This window comes from Ovis aries, chromosome 14 (assembly GCF_016772045.2).
Source record: "Ovis aries strain OAR_USU_Benz2616 breed Rambouillet chromosome 14, ARS-UI_Ramb_v3.0, whole genome shotgun sequence".
Lineage (NCBI taxonomy): Eukaryota > Metazoa > Chordata > Mammalia > Artiodactyla > Bovidae > Ovis > Ovis aries.
In genome coordinates this window covers 2054185-2069240 of record NC_056067.1, presented here as the reverse complement: position 1 = coordinate 2069240, position 15056 = coordinate 2054185, and the positions used below count along the sequence as shown (strand labels likewise).

Sequence of the window (15056 nt, the reverse complement as noted above, 5' to 3'; positions counted from 1 at the left end):
CACCCACACAGCTCCATTCCACACACTCCCCGGGCAGGCACCCTCCCCGCCTGCCCCCTCCTTTCCAAGCCTCTGCAGGCAGGCCTGTCCTGGCACAGCTTTGAAGTCAGACACGGTAGAAGCCCCCACCCCGGAGGCGCAGTGAGGCCCCACTGCGGGCTGTGGGCGTTTAGCTGTGGGTCCTGTTTCCCTCCCATGCACGCGGCTTGCTCGTAGACTGCTCTCTGGGTTCCCCCCAGCTGGCGAGCTCCCCCCGCGTGCCCACTGAGGGGGTTGCCCAGAGCCGGTGTCCCCCGGGGCCCCTGGGCTGGGGGCCCAGGAACCTCACCGTTGCCTGAGAAGCCTCGCTGCTCCTGGCCTGGGCAGCCTCGATTGCATCTGCTTTTACTTCATAGTCGTGAGAGCTGTGCTTGCTTGTCACGGGCAGGTGCGTAATGCATGAGAAGGCCTGGAGAGGAGCTTCCCCAATCGGGACGGGCTCGCTGGGGGATTTCGCCATATTTTGCCTAGTGAACTACTCATCTTTCACAGATTGGTACAGACTTTCGCCTTTGAGGTTATAAATCTGGCATTAGATACCAGAAGCATTTTCTTGGGTCCCTAAGTGTGATTACAACTGCCCCCAGTTTTGCTTGTCGCCCCCTCTTTGGCGGACAGGCTCCAAGGGGCTTCTGATGGCGAGTGTCTCTGTAACAAACTGCAAGACTGTAAACATCCTGCAGTGTTCACCTGTGCCCACATTTCAGGCTGTGCTTTCAGAAGCCTGGGAAACTGAGGCCCCTGGTTCTAGGGCTGGAGGTTGGCTGGACTGAGGGGGACTCTCCCTGCAGAGTGTCGGTAGGGCCTTGGGTCCAGGGAAACAGAAGGTGAGTGATGAGGTGGGCGCCCAGGAACAGCGACCTGCCTGCAGCCTGGAGCAGGGCGGCCTGCATGGCTCGGGGCAGGTCAGGGCCACCTCGGGAGTCAGCACCCTTTGGGGCTGGGGCATGGCTTAGGGAGCCGAGGCCTGGGAGGAGGAGGCCAGTCTTGGGCCTCCTCTGGGTCAGAGCTGCAGACACAGCTCAGCCTCGCTCCTCAGGAGGGGGGAACCCATGTCGGGTCTGGGCCTCTGTCCTTCGACACCCCAGAACAGAAAGCTGAGGCTCTTAGGTAGGGCTGGGGCTGGAGGTGCCAGACAGGCTGGCTTGGGTCGCGTGGGGTGACGCCCATTGCCCAGAACAAGCCCATTGCAAGCTGCCCAGCAGTGGTCGGCTGGGACAGAAGACAGCAGGGCGCTTGCCGGGTCCCGGGGTCTTGGGAGCCTTCAGCCTCGCTCTGTCTCCTGAAGGCGCACTGCAGCACCTGCCTGGTCCGTGGTGTGGATGTGTGTCTGGCCGTGGCTGTTGGGTGTGTTTTCTTGGCCTCTGCGTGTCTGTCTGCTGCGCCTTGAGATGTGTGCGTGAGGGAGCGTGTGGGCCGTGTGCTGGGCATTGTGTCTCCTATGCCCGGGGCGCCAGGTCTGCTGATGGGGCCTCAGGTGTGGAGCTGGCAGCCTGTGATTAGGGGCTCCTCTCTGGGGTGTGGGTCTCTCTGACGAGCCCCCCACCCCCACCCCACCGTGGCCGCCTGCTCTGCCCTCTAACAGAGACCTCTGTCAGCCGGCATGGCTGCTCCTCGTCCCTGACTCAGCCGCAGGCCCAGTCGGGCCCGCGCCCCCGGCCCTCCCATCAGCGCTGGCGGAGGCGGTGCTGGTGGGCGCGGAGAAGCCGGGAAGCACCCCTGGTCCCGCGGTCCCCTTGGGCCTCGCCTCAGGGCCCCGCCGACCCGCCATCTCCCGCCAGCCGCACCCCCCCTCCCCGGCCTGCTGCTGGCCGGGTCCAGCGTCTGAAAATAGCCCTGGAGGAGACTCAAGTCTGGGGCTGGAGGAGAGGGACAGGCTTGGGAAGGGCCGCCCGCTCTGCCGCAGACGCGCCGGGGGCGGGGACACCGCGGGTGAGCCCCGCCCGGCCGCGCCTCCGACCAGCAAGGGCCGCGCTGCTCCGGGGGCGCCCAGCGCGCGCAGGCTGCGGAGCGGGCGCGGGGTTCTGGGGGCGCAGAGCTCTGGGGATGCAAGCCCGGGGCGCAGGGTTTTGGGGGCGCAGGGCTCTTGGGCATGAGCACCGGGGCAGGCCTGCCTCCGCCCCGCAGTTCCCAGGGACGTGTGTGGGGAGCGCCTGAGTCACCGCGTCCCAGACCTCCGTTTGATTAGGGATCAGAAGGGCGTTTTGTCAAGAGGGGTGAGCTGGGAGCCGTGTGGAGGAAGTGTGCCCGTGCCCGGTCAGCAGATCCGGGGCCCACCAGTCCCGCAGGGCCGGTGCCCCACAGGGGGGGCTGCCTGCCAGCTCGCCCAGGGAAGAGCACCGGGAGGGGAGACCTCCCAGCCGAGGCCTTGTGCTTTCGGGTGCGTGGAGGCTGGTCTCTGCAGCCCCGGGGGTGTGGTGCTGTGGGAGCAGGGCTCCTGGTTCCGGTCTCCATCCTTCCTCACACCCACACACAACTTGCCAGAACAGCCTCTGTCCTGCTGTTTGCAGTAGAACTGGCTCTGGGCGCTGGGAGTTCTCAGTGGCCCCTTCCCAGGAGTCCCCCAGGGGTGTGGGGGACAAGGAGGGCGGGGAGGCCCCAGGCCCTGACCCCCAGGATCCCCTGCAGGCCCCCTCCTCCTCCCGCCTGGCACCATCCCCCCTCATTGTCTGGAGCCGGAAAGTGGCTGCCGGGCCCTCTGGTGGGGACAGCCCTGCAGGCAGGCCGCCCTGTGGACAGCACTGCTGTGAGGCGCCATCGGCAGGGGCACCCCGGGCAGGGGCGGCCCCCTCCTCAGCCCACGTGTAGGTGCCTCTGGAGCCTTGTGAGTCACTGGGCTGTGGACTCCTCTCCTGTGTCCTGCCACACCAGATGGCTGTCAGCCAACAGTGGGGTCCTTGTAGTCCTCGCGCGCTGCTTCATTGACGGGAAGGCGAGGACTACGAGGGACGTGCACACCCTCTGCTCTGGGGGCCCCTCGCGTGTGTTCTGCTCACGTCAGGCGGTGGCATCTCCCTGAGGGGGTCATGGAGGCTGGTCTCCAGGGCTGGAGGTGACGGGTGGCTGTCTGCCCGCAGGTGGTAGTGCCCACCCGTGTGGGGCAGGGCTACGTGTTCGAGGCCCCCCCTCCCGAGCAGGACGAGTATGACATCCCGCGCCACCTGCTGGCCCCCGGGCCCCAGGACATCTACGACGTGCCCCCCGTGCGTGGGCTGCTGCCTGGCCAGTGCAGCCAGGAGGTGGGTGTCTGGGCTGGTGGCGGGGTCCCATCCTCCCCCTGCCCAGGGTGCTGTGCTGTCCAGGCCCGGCCGGGGAGGCCCTGGGGTGCAGCTTGGGGTCCACCTCCCTGCCCTCAGGTGGCCCTGGCCCCTGCATTACTGCACCTCTCCTGCCCTCAGGTATACGACACACCCCCCATGGCCGTCAAGGGTCCCAATGGCCGGGACCCCTCGCTGGATGTGTACGACGTGCCCCCCAGTGTGGAGAAGGGCCTGCTGCCAGCCAGCCACCACGCGGTGAGCATGGAGGGTTTGCTGCAGCTGCACAGGGTGCTGGGTGTGACTGTGTGCGCCCTGCGGCGGGGGCCTGCAGAGCAGGGGCTCCAGAGACCTGCCTCCAGGACCTCTGTGATGGGGGTGGAAACCAGCCGCCCCTCCGAGCCTCGGCTTCCTCATCAGGGAAGGGGTCCTTCCTCTGCAGGGCGTTCTCCAGGAGGTTCTTGAGAGGGTCACATGGGATGGCAGGGGGACCACAGCATGCACCGTCCAAACGGGGATTCTTCTCAGAGTGCGAGGAGGAGGATGAATAATTAGAAGGGGCCTCGGGCGTGAACCAGGACTGTCCTGGGCAAACCAGGGCATCAGCACCCTGAGTACAGCACGCAGGTGGCTCAGCCACCTACTAATATCTGCCGTAAAGAACCCGCCTGCCAATACAGGAGACGTAAGAGGTGCAGGTTGGATACCTGGGTCAGGAAGATCCCCTGGAGGAGGGCATGGCAACCCACTCGAGTATTCTTGCCTGGAGAATCCCAGGGACAGAGGAGCCTAGAGGGCTACAGTCCATGGGGTCACAAAGAGTCGGATACGACCAAGAGACAAAGAGTAGAGATAGAGTAGAAAATACCCCCGTGGTGGTGGTACTGAAGGTCGGGGTGGTAGTGGTGTGATAGCTGACCTCTCCCTGCGTGTTTGCAGTTATACAGAGAATTAAATCGTGTAGTCCTCACAATAAACCCGTGAGGGCGTTCTCTCCTAGGCCAGCGTACAGGCACAGAGAGGTGCACCCAGCGCCTGAGGTCACACAGCTAGTAAGTGGTGGGGCCGGGATTTTGAGCTCTGGTCTGGCCCCAGAGTCGAGCTCTGAAGCATAACCTGCAGGAAGAATTGCGGCCCTCGAGCGCAGGGCTGTGTGTGCACAGATGCCTGGGTCCACCCGTAGGTCCGGGGTGGGGGGTGGGGGGGGGGGGGGGGCAGGTGGACGGGCAGCCGTGACCGCTTCTCGGCCCCCAGGTGTACGATGTCCCTCCCTCGGTGAGCAAGGACGTGCCCGACGGCCCCCTGCTGCGTGAGGAGACCTACGACGTGCCCCCCGCCTTCGCCAAGGCCAAGCCCTTCGACCCAACCCGCCACCCGCTGGTCCTAGCCGCGCCCCCTCCGGACTCCCCGCCGCCCGAGGAGGTGTACGACGTGCCGCCCCCGGCCCCCGACCTCTACGACGTGCCCCCAGGCTTGCGGCGGCCCGGCCCCGGCGCCCTCTACGACGTGCCCCGGGAGCGGCTCCTGCCCCCTGAGGCGGCCAGCAGCGGCGCGGCAGACGCCGGCGTGTACTCGGTGCCTCCTGCGGCCGAGCGGGAGGCCCCGGCCGATGCCAAGCGCCTGTCGGCCTCGAGCACCGGCAGCACCCGCAGCAGCCAGTCGGCCTCCTCCCTGGAGGCGGCGGTGCCGGGCCGTGAGCCCCTGGAGCTGGAGGTGGCCGTGGAGGCCCTGACCCGCCTGCAGCAGGGCGTGAGTGCCACCGTGGCCCACCTCTTGGACCTGGCAGGCAGCGCAGGCGGGTGCGGGGGCCGGCGTGGGCCCCCCGAGCCTCAGGAGCCTCCAGCTGTGGACCTGCGGGCCGCCGTGGCCGCCGTCCACGCAGCCGTCCACGAGCTGCTGGAGTTCGCCCGCAGCGCGGTGGGCAACGCCACGCACACCTCCGACCGCACGCTGCACGCCAAGCTGAGCCGGCAGCTGCAGAAGATGGAGGATGTGTACCAGACGCTGGTGGCCCACGGCCAGGCCCTCGAGAGCGGCCGGGGAGGCCTGGGCGCCACCCCCGAAGACCTGGACCGCCTGGTGGCCTGCTCGCGGGCGGTGCCCGAGGACGCCAAGCAGCTGGCCTCCTTCCTGCATGGCAACGCCTCGCTGCTCTTCAGACGGACCAAGGCCTCTGTCCCAGGGCCGGAGGGGGGTGGCCCCCTGCACCCCACCCCCGCCGACAAGGCCAGCAGCATCCAGTCCCGGCCCCTGCCCTCGCCCCCCAAGTTCGCCTCCCAGGACTCTCCTGACGGGCAGTACGAGAGCGGCGAGGGGGGCTGGATGGAGGACTATGACTACGTGCACCTGCAGGTGGGTGCGCCCGGCCTGGGGAGGGCCCTGACCCCCAGCAGGCTTTCACGGCCAGGGGCAGGCATGGGGCCCGGCCAGGTCTTGGTGAGCCCCTGGGCGCTTCTCTTTTTCCAGGCCAGCCGGGCCCCTGGAGTCCCACCCTCCCTGTCTCAGGCCCTTGGACCCATGTGGCCGCACCTTCAGGGGTCCTGCAGCGCCCCCCAGGGATGGCTGCCAGTCACCTGCAAGGGCAGGGCTTGTCTGGCGCCTGCGCCTTGTCCTGTTTGGGGAGGTGAATCCTGAAGTGCAAGCAAAAGCAAAGATCCTAGCAGGAGAGGGAGAACAGCGAAGTGACGGACAGTGGGCCCGGCTGGGCCTTTGAATGGAGGCCCGGGTGCTGGCCGAGTGGGCGTCCCAGGGACAGCGATCAGGGGTGGGCGGGCAGACCCTGTACCCCAGGGGGCGGCCTGGACGTGATTCCCGCCGTGGGGGCAGGGCGGGGTGGCGGAGCCTGACCGCGTGGTTGGGCGCCCGCCCCGTCCTCACCCCAAGCTGGCGCGTGGCCGCCTGGCGGGTACCGGTCTGAGGGCTGGAGCTGAAGGAGGCCCAAGGCCCTGCTGCGGAGCCCCGAGCCCCGCCCTCCGCTCATGGCCGCAGCGCCCCCGGTGGCCGCTGGCCTCGCTGCACCCCCTGGCCTGGGCGCTGTGGCTCAGCTCCATCCTGTGTCTCCCCTGCAGGGGAAGGAAGAGTTCGAGAAGACCCAGAAGGAGCTGCTGGAAAAGGGCAGCATCACGCGGCAGGGAAAGGGCCAGCTGGAGCTGCAGCAGGTGAGGGCGCCCAGGCTCGCAGCCTCTCCTGGCACTGTCGTCTTGAGAGTCTGTTCTGCTAGCTGACCCTCCGGGGCTCCCCAGACCCTCCCCACTCTGCTCTCCCGCAAAGCTGTCCCCATGTGTTAGCAGGATTTGTGTAGGTTATTGTCAGTCATCGTGGCAGGTATCTTAGCACACGCAGAGAAGTGTGAAAGCAAAAAAGAAGCCACTCACCCTCAGGGGCAGTCGCCATGCTCTGGGGCTGGTTTCCATTCCTGCTCCGGCCTTGGAAGGGTCCGCCATCCGTGGCTTGAGACGTGAATGAAAACAGTTACATCTGCTTTCATCTCAGGACGTTTCCGTGGCATTAAATATTGACCATAAATTGTTTTTAAAGTTAACCTACATCAGTTATAGTTGAATGTTTGCTTTGTACCCAGTTTTTCTTATTGTGAAAAACACTGCTGTGTTTATCTGAGGACATAGAATTTTCATTTTTGGCTTGTTTCCATAGAATAGGAAAGGGATTTGTTTTCAGGGAGTTTTATTCTGATTATGGAGATTTTAAAAATTAAAATACAGTCTGGTAAAAAATCAACACAGAAAGTATCACCCAGAAAGTTTCCCTCACTTCCCATTCCTTGAGCATGGGGAAGGGTGGTCTAGGAGAGAGCCCACCAGGTTCACCCTGAGACTGGGGACTTGGGGTGTGGTTTTCAAAGCCACGTTTCCCCAGCTGCAAAGTAGGGGACATAGTTGTACCCATCTTGGGGTCAGTGTGAGAATTCAATGAGTAAACAATGTATAATGCTTGGGAGGTGCTGAGCACACAGAACATGTGCAGCCGAGGTACAGATGCTAATGACTGGCTCTGAAGGGGATCGCCACTGACTTAGAAATGGACGTACGCTTTGTCTTCTCTGCCTTCTGCTCCACTCTGGCAGCATTTACCTAACCAGAGAGAACCAAGTGAGTTTCACCAAGTAGCCAGCTAAGAGGGAAAGTCAGGGTTCCAAGTGCTAGGAAGGATCAGTGTCACGCTGGTTTGCTAATTAAATAAAGCCTGAAACCTGAGTCTATGCAGGGCTGGTCACAGCCACCCAGTCAGAACCAGCTTGGGGTGAGGACTTGTCAGTCCACACTGCTAACATCCAGGCCAGAGCTGCTGCTGGTGGGGATTTTTATCACATGGCTTATGTGTACTCACTAACAGGAAGTGAACAGCCCATTATTGTTGGGTGTTAAAGGTAGGTTATAATATGTGTATATATTTAATATATATTTTAGGCTATACATATATATATTTAATATATGTATATATCAGTTCAGTTGCTCAGTCGTGTCCGACTCTTTGCAAACCCATGAATCGCAGCACGCCAGGCCTCCCTGTCTGTCACCAACTCCCGGAGTTCACTCAGACCATCGAGTCAGTGATGCCATCCAGCCATCTCATCCTCTGTCGTCCCCTGCTCCTCCTACCCCCAATCCCTCCCAGCATCAGAGTCTTTTCCAATGAGTCAACTCTTAGTACACTGTATGTTTCCAGTTTCTATCTTTTCCTGGGGTGGCGGGCAGGGAGGGAGGGCCGTTTGCGGGATCTTAGTTTCCCAACCACGGATCAAACCTGCGCCCACTGCGATGGAGGCGCAGTCTTAGCCATGAGGCCACCAGCGGAGCCCTCCAGTTTTCTGGTTCAAGAGGGAAAGGGACTATTCGTGTTTAAAGGGAAACGCCTTTGTAGAACAGTCACTAGTTATGGGTGGGGTTTTTCTGAAATAGGCAAGTACTATGACCTTTTGGTTTTTCCTTAACATTTTTATTGTGAGAGATTTAATACATGTATAAAATTGAAGAAAATAACCCCCCAGGTAAACTCACTGGAGAGAAGGAGCCCCAGGCTTCCCTAGCCCATCATTCTCAGGGCAGCGACTTGTCCACCACATTGTTGTGAAAGCCTTACCTCATTTCATCTGCAAATACTTCAGTGTATAGTTCTAAAAGGATAACTCACCAGAGATTTAACAGATTTCAGGGTGCATGTTGCTCTAGGTGATAACTCTCTTCTTTTCTGCTTCGTGTATTTGAATCTTTTCACACTGCATACGTTAAGGAGAGTTTTTTTTTTTTACCTTTTCATTTTGGAATACTTGGAGATTGATGGGAAGTTGGAAACAAAGTGTCGAGTGCGTTCCCTTCTCCCAGTCCCCCAGGGATGGCGTCGGAGGTGACTGGACAGCAGCATCCCAACCAGGAGGCCGCGACCCCTCACCCCGCCGCCGCTCACCGGCCCCCTCTCTAGCACTTTTGTCTTTTCAAAGGCGTGACGCACACGGCCTGCCACCTCTGGAGATGAGTGGGGAGGCCGTCTGGAGAATGTCTGAGGGCAGGCTGGGCGGGTGGGGCCGGGGAGGCCAGTGAGGGCCTCTGACCGGGGGCCCTCGCTCTCCCGCTGGGCTTTGTCCTTTCGCTCCACGGCCTGCTTTTCACCCTGCTGTCCCTCTCTCCCAGCTGAAGCAGTTCGAGCGGCTGGAGCAAGAGGTGTCGCGGCCCATAGAGCACGACCTGGCCAGCTGGACGCCGGCTCAGGCTGCGGTGCCGGGACGGCCAGGTGGCCTGGGGCCTTCGGACCGGCAGCTGCTGCTCTTCTACCTGGAGCAGTGCGAGGCCAACCTGACCACGCTGACCAACGCCGTGGACGCCTTCTTCACCGCCGTGGCCACCAACCAGCCGCCCAAGATCTTCGTGGCACACAGCAAGTTCGTCATCCTCAGCGCGCACAAGCTGGTGTTCATCGGGGACACGTTGTCACGGCAGGCCCAGGCGGCTGACGTGCGCAGCCAGGTGACGCACTACAGCAACCTGCTGTGCGAGCTGCTGCGCGGCATCGTGGCGACCACCAAGGCTGCCGCCCTGCAGTACCCATCGCCCGCTGCTGCCCAGGACATGGTGGACCGGGTCAAGGAGCTGGGCCACAGCACCCAGCAGTTCCGCCGCGTCCTGGGCCAGTTGGCCGCCGCCTGAGTGCCGCCCACGGAGGGGCAAGGGCAGGAGGGCAGGGCGGCACGGCCCAGAGAGCTGCCGCACCGCGCGGGGCCAGGCGCCCAGACTGCGCAGGGCAGCGTGTGTATTTATGATGGGCCAGGAGGTGGGGCAGGCCTCCTGGCGGAGCCCCAGCAGAGCCGAGGCTATGAGGGCTAGCAGTCTCTCCCGAACGCACTGCAGGCCCAGGGGGGCCAGGCTGGGGTCCACAGGCCTCACCACCCACACAGCCTCAGGGGACCCCTTGGGCTGACCAGTGAGGGGGCCACGTCCCCCGACAGGGCAAGCGTGGCTGGGGGTATGTTCTCTGCACCAGGAGAAAACCCTAAGAAACTATTTTTCATTATTGATTTTCCATTCATTTGACTAATAGTCTACATTTAAATAAAATTTAAAATGAAAAGCATCCTCCTGAGGTATGAGAGTCAAGGCTGCCAGGTGGGAAGGCAGGTGTGCCACAGGTGGGCTGCCAGGTTGAGGGGTTTCCAGGGGTTTCAGGCTGAAGCTGTGAAAAGGATGAAGAGAAAGTAGGTCTCTTCAGAAAATGAAGGCCTGGGGGAGCAGGGCTGGGCCTGGAGAGGAGGCAGAGAGCCCGGGCTGCTGGAAGGAGGCTGAAGAGCAGCGTCCGGCGGAGCCCTGCGACCAGAAAGGCTCAGCCTGTGTGTGGCCAAGGGCACAGCCAGCACTGAGGTCTGATGAAAATCCACCCTGGTTCCCGGCAGTGGCCGAGGGGAAGGCGGGTGCAGGGGCGGGAGCTGCTCCAGGAGCCAGTGAGCCGTGCTGGGGCCCCCACATCTAAAGGCAGAGAGCCCCCCACTGCAGGCACCCCTGGGGGACACAAGACTCCATGCAGAGAAACTCTCACAGCCCTTGTCCAGAACTTAACCCTTAGGAGCTCTTAATTTCAGCTTGTGGAACTTCTCCAGAAGTGTTCCATCTGAATTACACTGAGACTTGGCTTCCAAGTTGGGAGGTAGGGGACCAGTGCCTGCTAAGTTGCTTCAGTCATGTCTAACTCTTTGTGGCCTGTACTCCCCGTGGACTGTGGCCCACCAAGCTCCTCTGTCCATGGGATTCTCCAGGCAAGAACCCTGGAGTAGGTTGCTGTGCCCTCCTCCCACGAGGGGACGAGCTGTCATCGTGATGCATGTAAATCTGGGCCTCACTCCCCATCTCCGTGAAGGAGGGCATGGGGCTGGGCGATCTGCCAGCCCTCTCAGCTCTGAACTCCAGAGGGCCCTCAGGAAGGGCGGCCACCCTCCCACCCTTCATCTAGCCCGGTGAAGACGCAGAGGTGAAGATGCAAGCAGTTTTATTTGGGTTTTACACAGATGGGAGCTGGGGTGGCGCAGAGGCTCAGTTGGCCTCCAGAACTTCAAGAATCCAGGGAATGAACTTGGTGACCCGGGCATATACGCCAGGTAAGAATGGGCTACACCGGCTGCTGCCCCAGGACACGATGCCTGCCAGGGTCCAGGCTCCGTCCTTCTGGCAGACCAGGGGGCCGCCGGAGTCACCCTGCAGAAGGAGACAGGACTTGTGTCCAAGCCAGAAAGAAGGTGCCAGGGCCCTGCTGTGCCCATACCTGGCCTAGTCCAGGGGATGCAGACCAAGGGCAAGTGGGGGCCCAGAGGTTGTGCACAGACACTCGGACCTGCTCAGATGGCAGCTCTGCCCCCTACTCCTGGGGGGCCCGGGGCGGGGGCTGACCCTCTCAGCCTCCCCATCACCTGTAAAACGGATGGAAATGTCCATCTTGTGCGGTTGCTATGAAATTAAATCCGTCTGGAAGCACCATACCACGCCTGGTCAGAGCCAGCTCTCACCAGGGCCCTCTGATAGTGCGGGTCCACGCCTTCACTGGGACACCGGGCAGGGCATGAGGGTGAGGAGGTCGCGGCAGAGGACCCAGCCCTCCTGGCCTGGCCAGGGGGGAGCCTGTGAGGGCGGGCAGGGCAGCAGGCAGTACCATGCAGGAGGAGATGCCGCTGGCCCCCGCACAGATCATCACGTCAGTGATCTTGCTGCCCCAGAACTCTTCGCAGTCGGCGTTAGACAGGATGGGCAGGGTGGCCTGCTGCAGCTTGTCAGGGGTATCGAAGGCTAGAAGGACAGAGGGCGTGGGGTCAGGGCCCAGGGAAAGGAGACCAGCGCCTGCTGGAACCCTGCCCTCCCACGGTGTGATCCTCCTCCATCATGACAATCGTGGGTGCTGAGCGCCACCTTCCAAGAGTCTGGGAGGCGGTCCCTCTCCAGTTCCACACCAGGCAATGCGTCTGCGCTCCCACCACAGTTGGTCAAGCAAGTCCTGCCTGCCGGGCCCCTGCGTCCTGGGCCAGCCCGGCCCTGCGTGCGGGCGGAGGGGCCATCCCTCCTCCCCAGCCCTCCTCTGGCTGGGGACGCTGGAGGGACCCATGAGGGAGCACCTCCCTGTTCTGCCCTTTCTTGGCTGCTCGCGTTGTGTTAAAGGACCAGCTGGTAGGCTGTGGCCGTGGTGGAGGAACTCAGGACAGAGGAAGAGCCTGAGGAGGCTGGAGTCGGGGAGGGAGGGGAGATCTGGGCGCTCGGGCCTGAAGGTAGCCTGGACCGTGGGCTCCCAGCGCAGACTTCAGGGATGCTGGGCACGGCCACCCTTCTCACTCTACCTCCGTGCAGATTAGAGGGGTGACACTTAGGTGCTGGAACTTAGGTGTCTCTTTGGAAACTGTTTAGGTATATATGGTTTGTTTTTATTTTTGCTTGATAGGTTTTTAATAAAGAGGGTTAAGTGGACTTCCCCAGTGGGTCAGAGGGTAAAGCGTTTGCCTACAATGCAGGAGACCTGGGTTCAATCCCTGGGTCAGGAAGACTTTCTCAAGAAGGAAATGGCTACCCACTCCAGTGCTCTTGCCTGGAAAATCCCATGGACAGAGGAGCCTGGTGGGCTACAGACAAGGGGGTTGCAAAGAGTCGGAGACGACTGAGCGACTTCACTTTAGCTTTCTTTAAGTAAAGAAAGGGAAGGTTGATTGTGCTCAGGACTTAGCTGGAAGCACAGCAGGAGTCTGGGCCCTGAGCACTCTTCACGGACACTCACCATTGTACCGGGTCTTGCCCCAGCCGGTGACGGTGCACAGGGAGCCCGCGGGGAAGCTGGTGTCGGTGCTGGGCAGGCAGACGGGGGCCACGGCGGCGGAGAGGCGGGCGGGCACCGCCAGCTTCAGCAGGGCCACGTCGTTGCGCACGGCGCGCAGGTCCCACTGCGGGTGTTCGAAGACCTGCGCAGGACAGCGGGGGCTGGGCGGGCCACGGGGGCGGGGCCGCGGGGGCGCAGGCGAGCGATTGGGGGGTGGGGGTGCAGAGGGTGTTGAGGGAACGCAGATGGGGCCGAACAGACCAAGTGGGGGGAGTGGCATGTGACATATTTTGCATTTTCCTACGATGAGCAAAACAACCTTGAGTGTTTGTAAAGGAGCTGTGTTTGGGAAGAAGAACAGAAAGTCGGTCTAGAGAGGTGCCGGCGGGGTGAAGCGCAGCCGCTGGTCAGGGTCCTCAAGTCCACGACCCCCCACCCAGCACCCCCCTCCTCCCCGCCCCAGCACTCCCCCACCACACCGCCCACCCACCGTGAGTACCTCGGCGACCCTCAGCACCTGGCCGGCCTCCTCCTCGGAGCCCTGGTCGGATACCCCGGCCACCACGAGGTGACCCTTCCTAGAAAGGAAGCCACAGTCGGAGCACAGGCTCACAGCTGCCCCCGCAGAGGCCTGGGCACTGTGCCAGGTGGGCGAGCCCACCCGGGCTGCGCAGTCCTGCGGGGACCCCAGGGCACCCCTGTTCTCCCTGGGCCTCAGTTTCTCCGTCTGTACTGTGAAGGCGGAGGCCCAGACACGCTGTCCTGGACCAAGCTGGGGTCTGGAGGCCGGGGTGCTGGGGGGGTTGGAGGATGGGGGGGCTTTTCCTGGAGACTGTTCTGCCTGCAGGTGGGGAACAAGAGCAGCCGCCCCCAGCCCCTTGGCAGCCCCCTCCCACAGCAGCCCCGTGCCCACTCCCTGAGCCTGCTTGGGGCTGGGAGGTAAAGGTGGTCCCTTTGAGCAGGTGAAGTGGGGCCTCACCTGACCCTGCAGTGGGCGGCGGTGACCACCCAGTCCTCACTGATGAGGGAGCCCCCGCAGAAGTGGAAGCCGGAGCTGGTCTGGGGAGGGGGTGGGAGAGAGTCAGCCTTGCCTCTCCCATCTCAGCCCCCTCTGTCTAACCTGCCCCTCCTCAGCACCCCCTCACCTGCAGGGACACCTGCCAGGGCCAGGAGCCGGGCACGGCGTCCTCCCCGTTGACAATTCTGGAGAGGCCACTCAGCACAGGGTCGATGGCGGGGACCCCGCAACCTGAGGGGCAGAGATGGGGTGGCTGGTCTGTAGATGGTGCCTCAAGGGGTATCAGGGTGCAGATGCAGCTCTTCCAGGCCTCCGCAGCACCCTGGCACCCAGAGCTTTGTCTGCTGCAAGACATTTAGCCCCCTCCCGGCTAGCTGACAACTGCCCTTAGGCACTCTTGTGGATGGTCCCTGAAGCGGAGGGTCTCTCCCCGGCCTGCTGTGTGCCCTGAGGGGGGTGTCTGTCCCCTCTGAGCCCAGGATCCTTTCCCAAAGGCTGGGATGTCCTGTGTGAGTCCTGGGTGCTCTCATGGCCTCTGAGTCTTCAGGGGGAGCAGCTTTGGGTGAGGGTATTACCTTGTACTTTGGCCACCTGATGCAAAGAACTGACTCATTGGAAAAGACCCTGATGCTGGGAAAGATTGAAGGTGGGAGGAGAAGGAGGCAGCAGAGGATGAGATGGTTGAATGGCATCACGGACTCAATGGACATGAGTTTGAACAAATTCTGGGAGATGGTGAAGGACAGGGAAGCCTGGTGTGCTGCAGCCCATGGGATAGCAAAGAGTCGGACACGACTTAGCGACTGAACAGTTGCCACAGGTGGGGTGGCACCAACCCAGGAGTGCGTCCAAACCCAGAGGGTGGAGGGGCCGGGCAAGATGGACGGGCTTGGGGAATATCCCTGAGGCAGAATTCACATGGCTTGGTGGCAGGTTTGGGGGGTAGAGGAGCCCAGACCACCCCAAGGCTTCTGAGCGAATGGAGGAGACCAGACCAGAAGTCCAAGGGACCTCCAGGTGGCGGGGGGCCCCAGGCCCAGCGGAGGAGTGGGGAGCCAGGGGTAGGTGCCCAAGGAGGGTCAGAGGGGCACCTGGAGGGGTGGGCGGCAGGGGTGGTTCAAGGCATGAGGACTTGGACCCTCGTGTCCCCTGCTTCTGGGTCTGGGGCCAGGGCGGGGCCAAGGCTTGACCGGGGTCTGCCAGGTCTGCCTGAGCCCTGCACTTACCGAAGCTGCTGCCAAAGAGGAAGAAGCCAAGGACAACCCAGAGAAGGGCCATGGTGTGCGGCTCAGCAGGGGAGATGGGGTCTGCCCGAGGGACCCCCAATATATTGCCCCAGCCCACCAATCGCAGCCTGCCTCGCCATCCCCTCCTTATCAGAAGACCTTGGGCTGAGAAGCACCTGACTGCAGCACGGGCCTGGGAAAGAGACAGGCCTTGGGGGCCAC

The 15056-nt window shown here is 62.4% G+C and overlaps 2 protein-coding genes across 6 annotated transcripts in view; one reads left to right on the top strand and one right to left on the bottom strand.

Moving 5' to 3' along the window:
* BCAR1 (BCAR1 scaffold protein, Cas family member) overlaps nt 1-9881 on the top strand; it is a 33628-nt gene extending 23747 nt beyond the window's left edge. For 4 of the 5 annotated variants that reach the window (XM_027977630.2, XM_042230738.1, XM_027977631.2 and 1 more), the window contains 5 exons: nt 3117-3278; nt 3438-3554; nt 4551-5648; nt 6365-6454; nt 8945-9881. In XM_027977630.2, coding sequence (XP_027833431.2) covers nt 3117-3278; nt 3438-3554; nt 4551-5648; nt 6365-6454; nt 8945-9457 — 1980 coding nt within the window. In that variant the 3' untranslated portion in view covers nt 9458-9881. Of the gene's footprint in view, nt 1-3116; nt 3279-3437; nt 3555-4550; nt 5649-6364; nt 6455-8638 lie in introns of all 5 variants that reach the window. The other variant, XM_042230739.2, reaches the window with a different exon arrangement.
* Nucleotides 9882-10770: 889 nt separating this feature from the next.
* Nucleotides 10771-14912, bottom strand: LOC101117443 (chymotrypsinogen B). Its single transcript, XM_027977544.3, has 7 exons — nt 14835-14912; nt 13736-13839; nt 13570-13649; nt 13090-13168; nt 12552-12732; nt 11445-11578; nt 10771-10993 (listed from the first exon to the last, which is right to left on the bottom strand). The coding sequence occupies exons 1-7, from the start codon at nt 14884-14886 to the stop codon at nt 10832-10834; spliced, it is 792 nt and encodes a 263-aa protein (XP_027833345.2). The 5' UTR covers nt 14887-14912; the 3' UTR covers nt 10771-10831.
* Between the last annotated feature and the right edge of the window lie 144 nt (nt 14913-15056).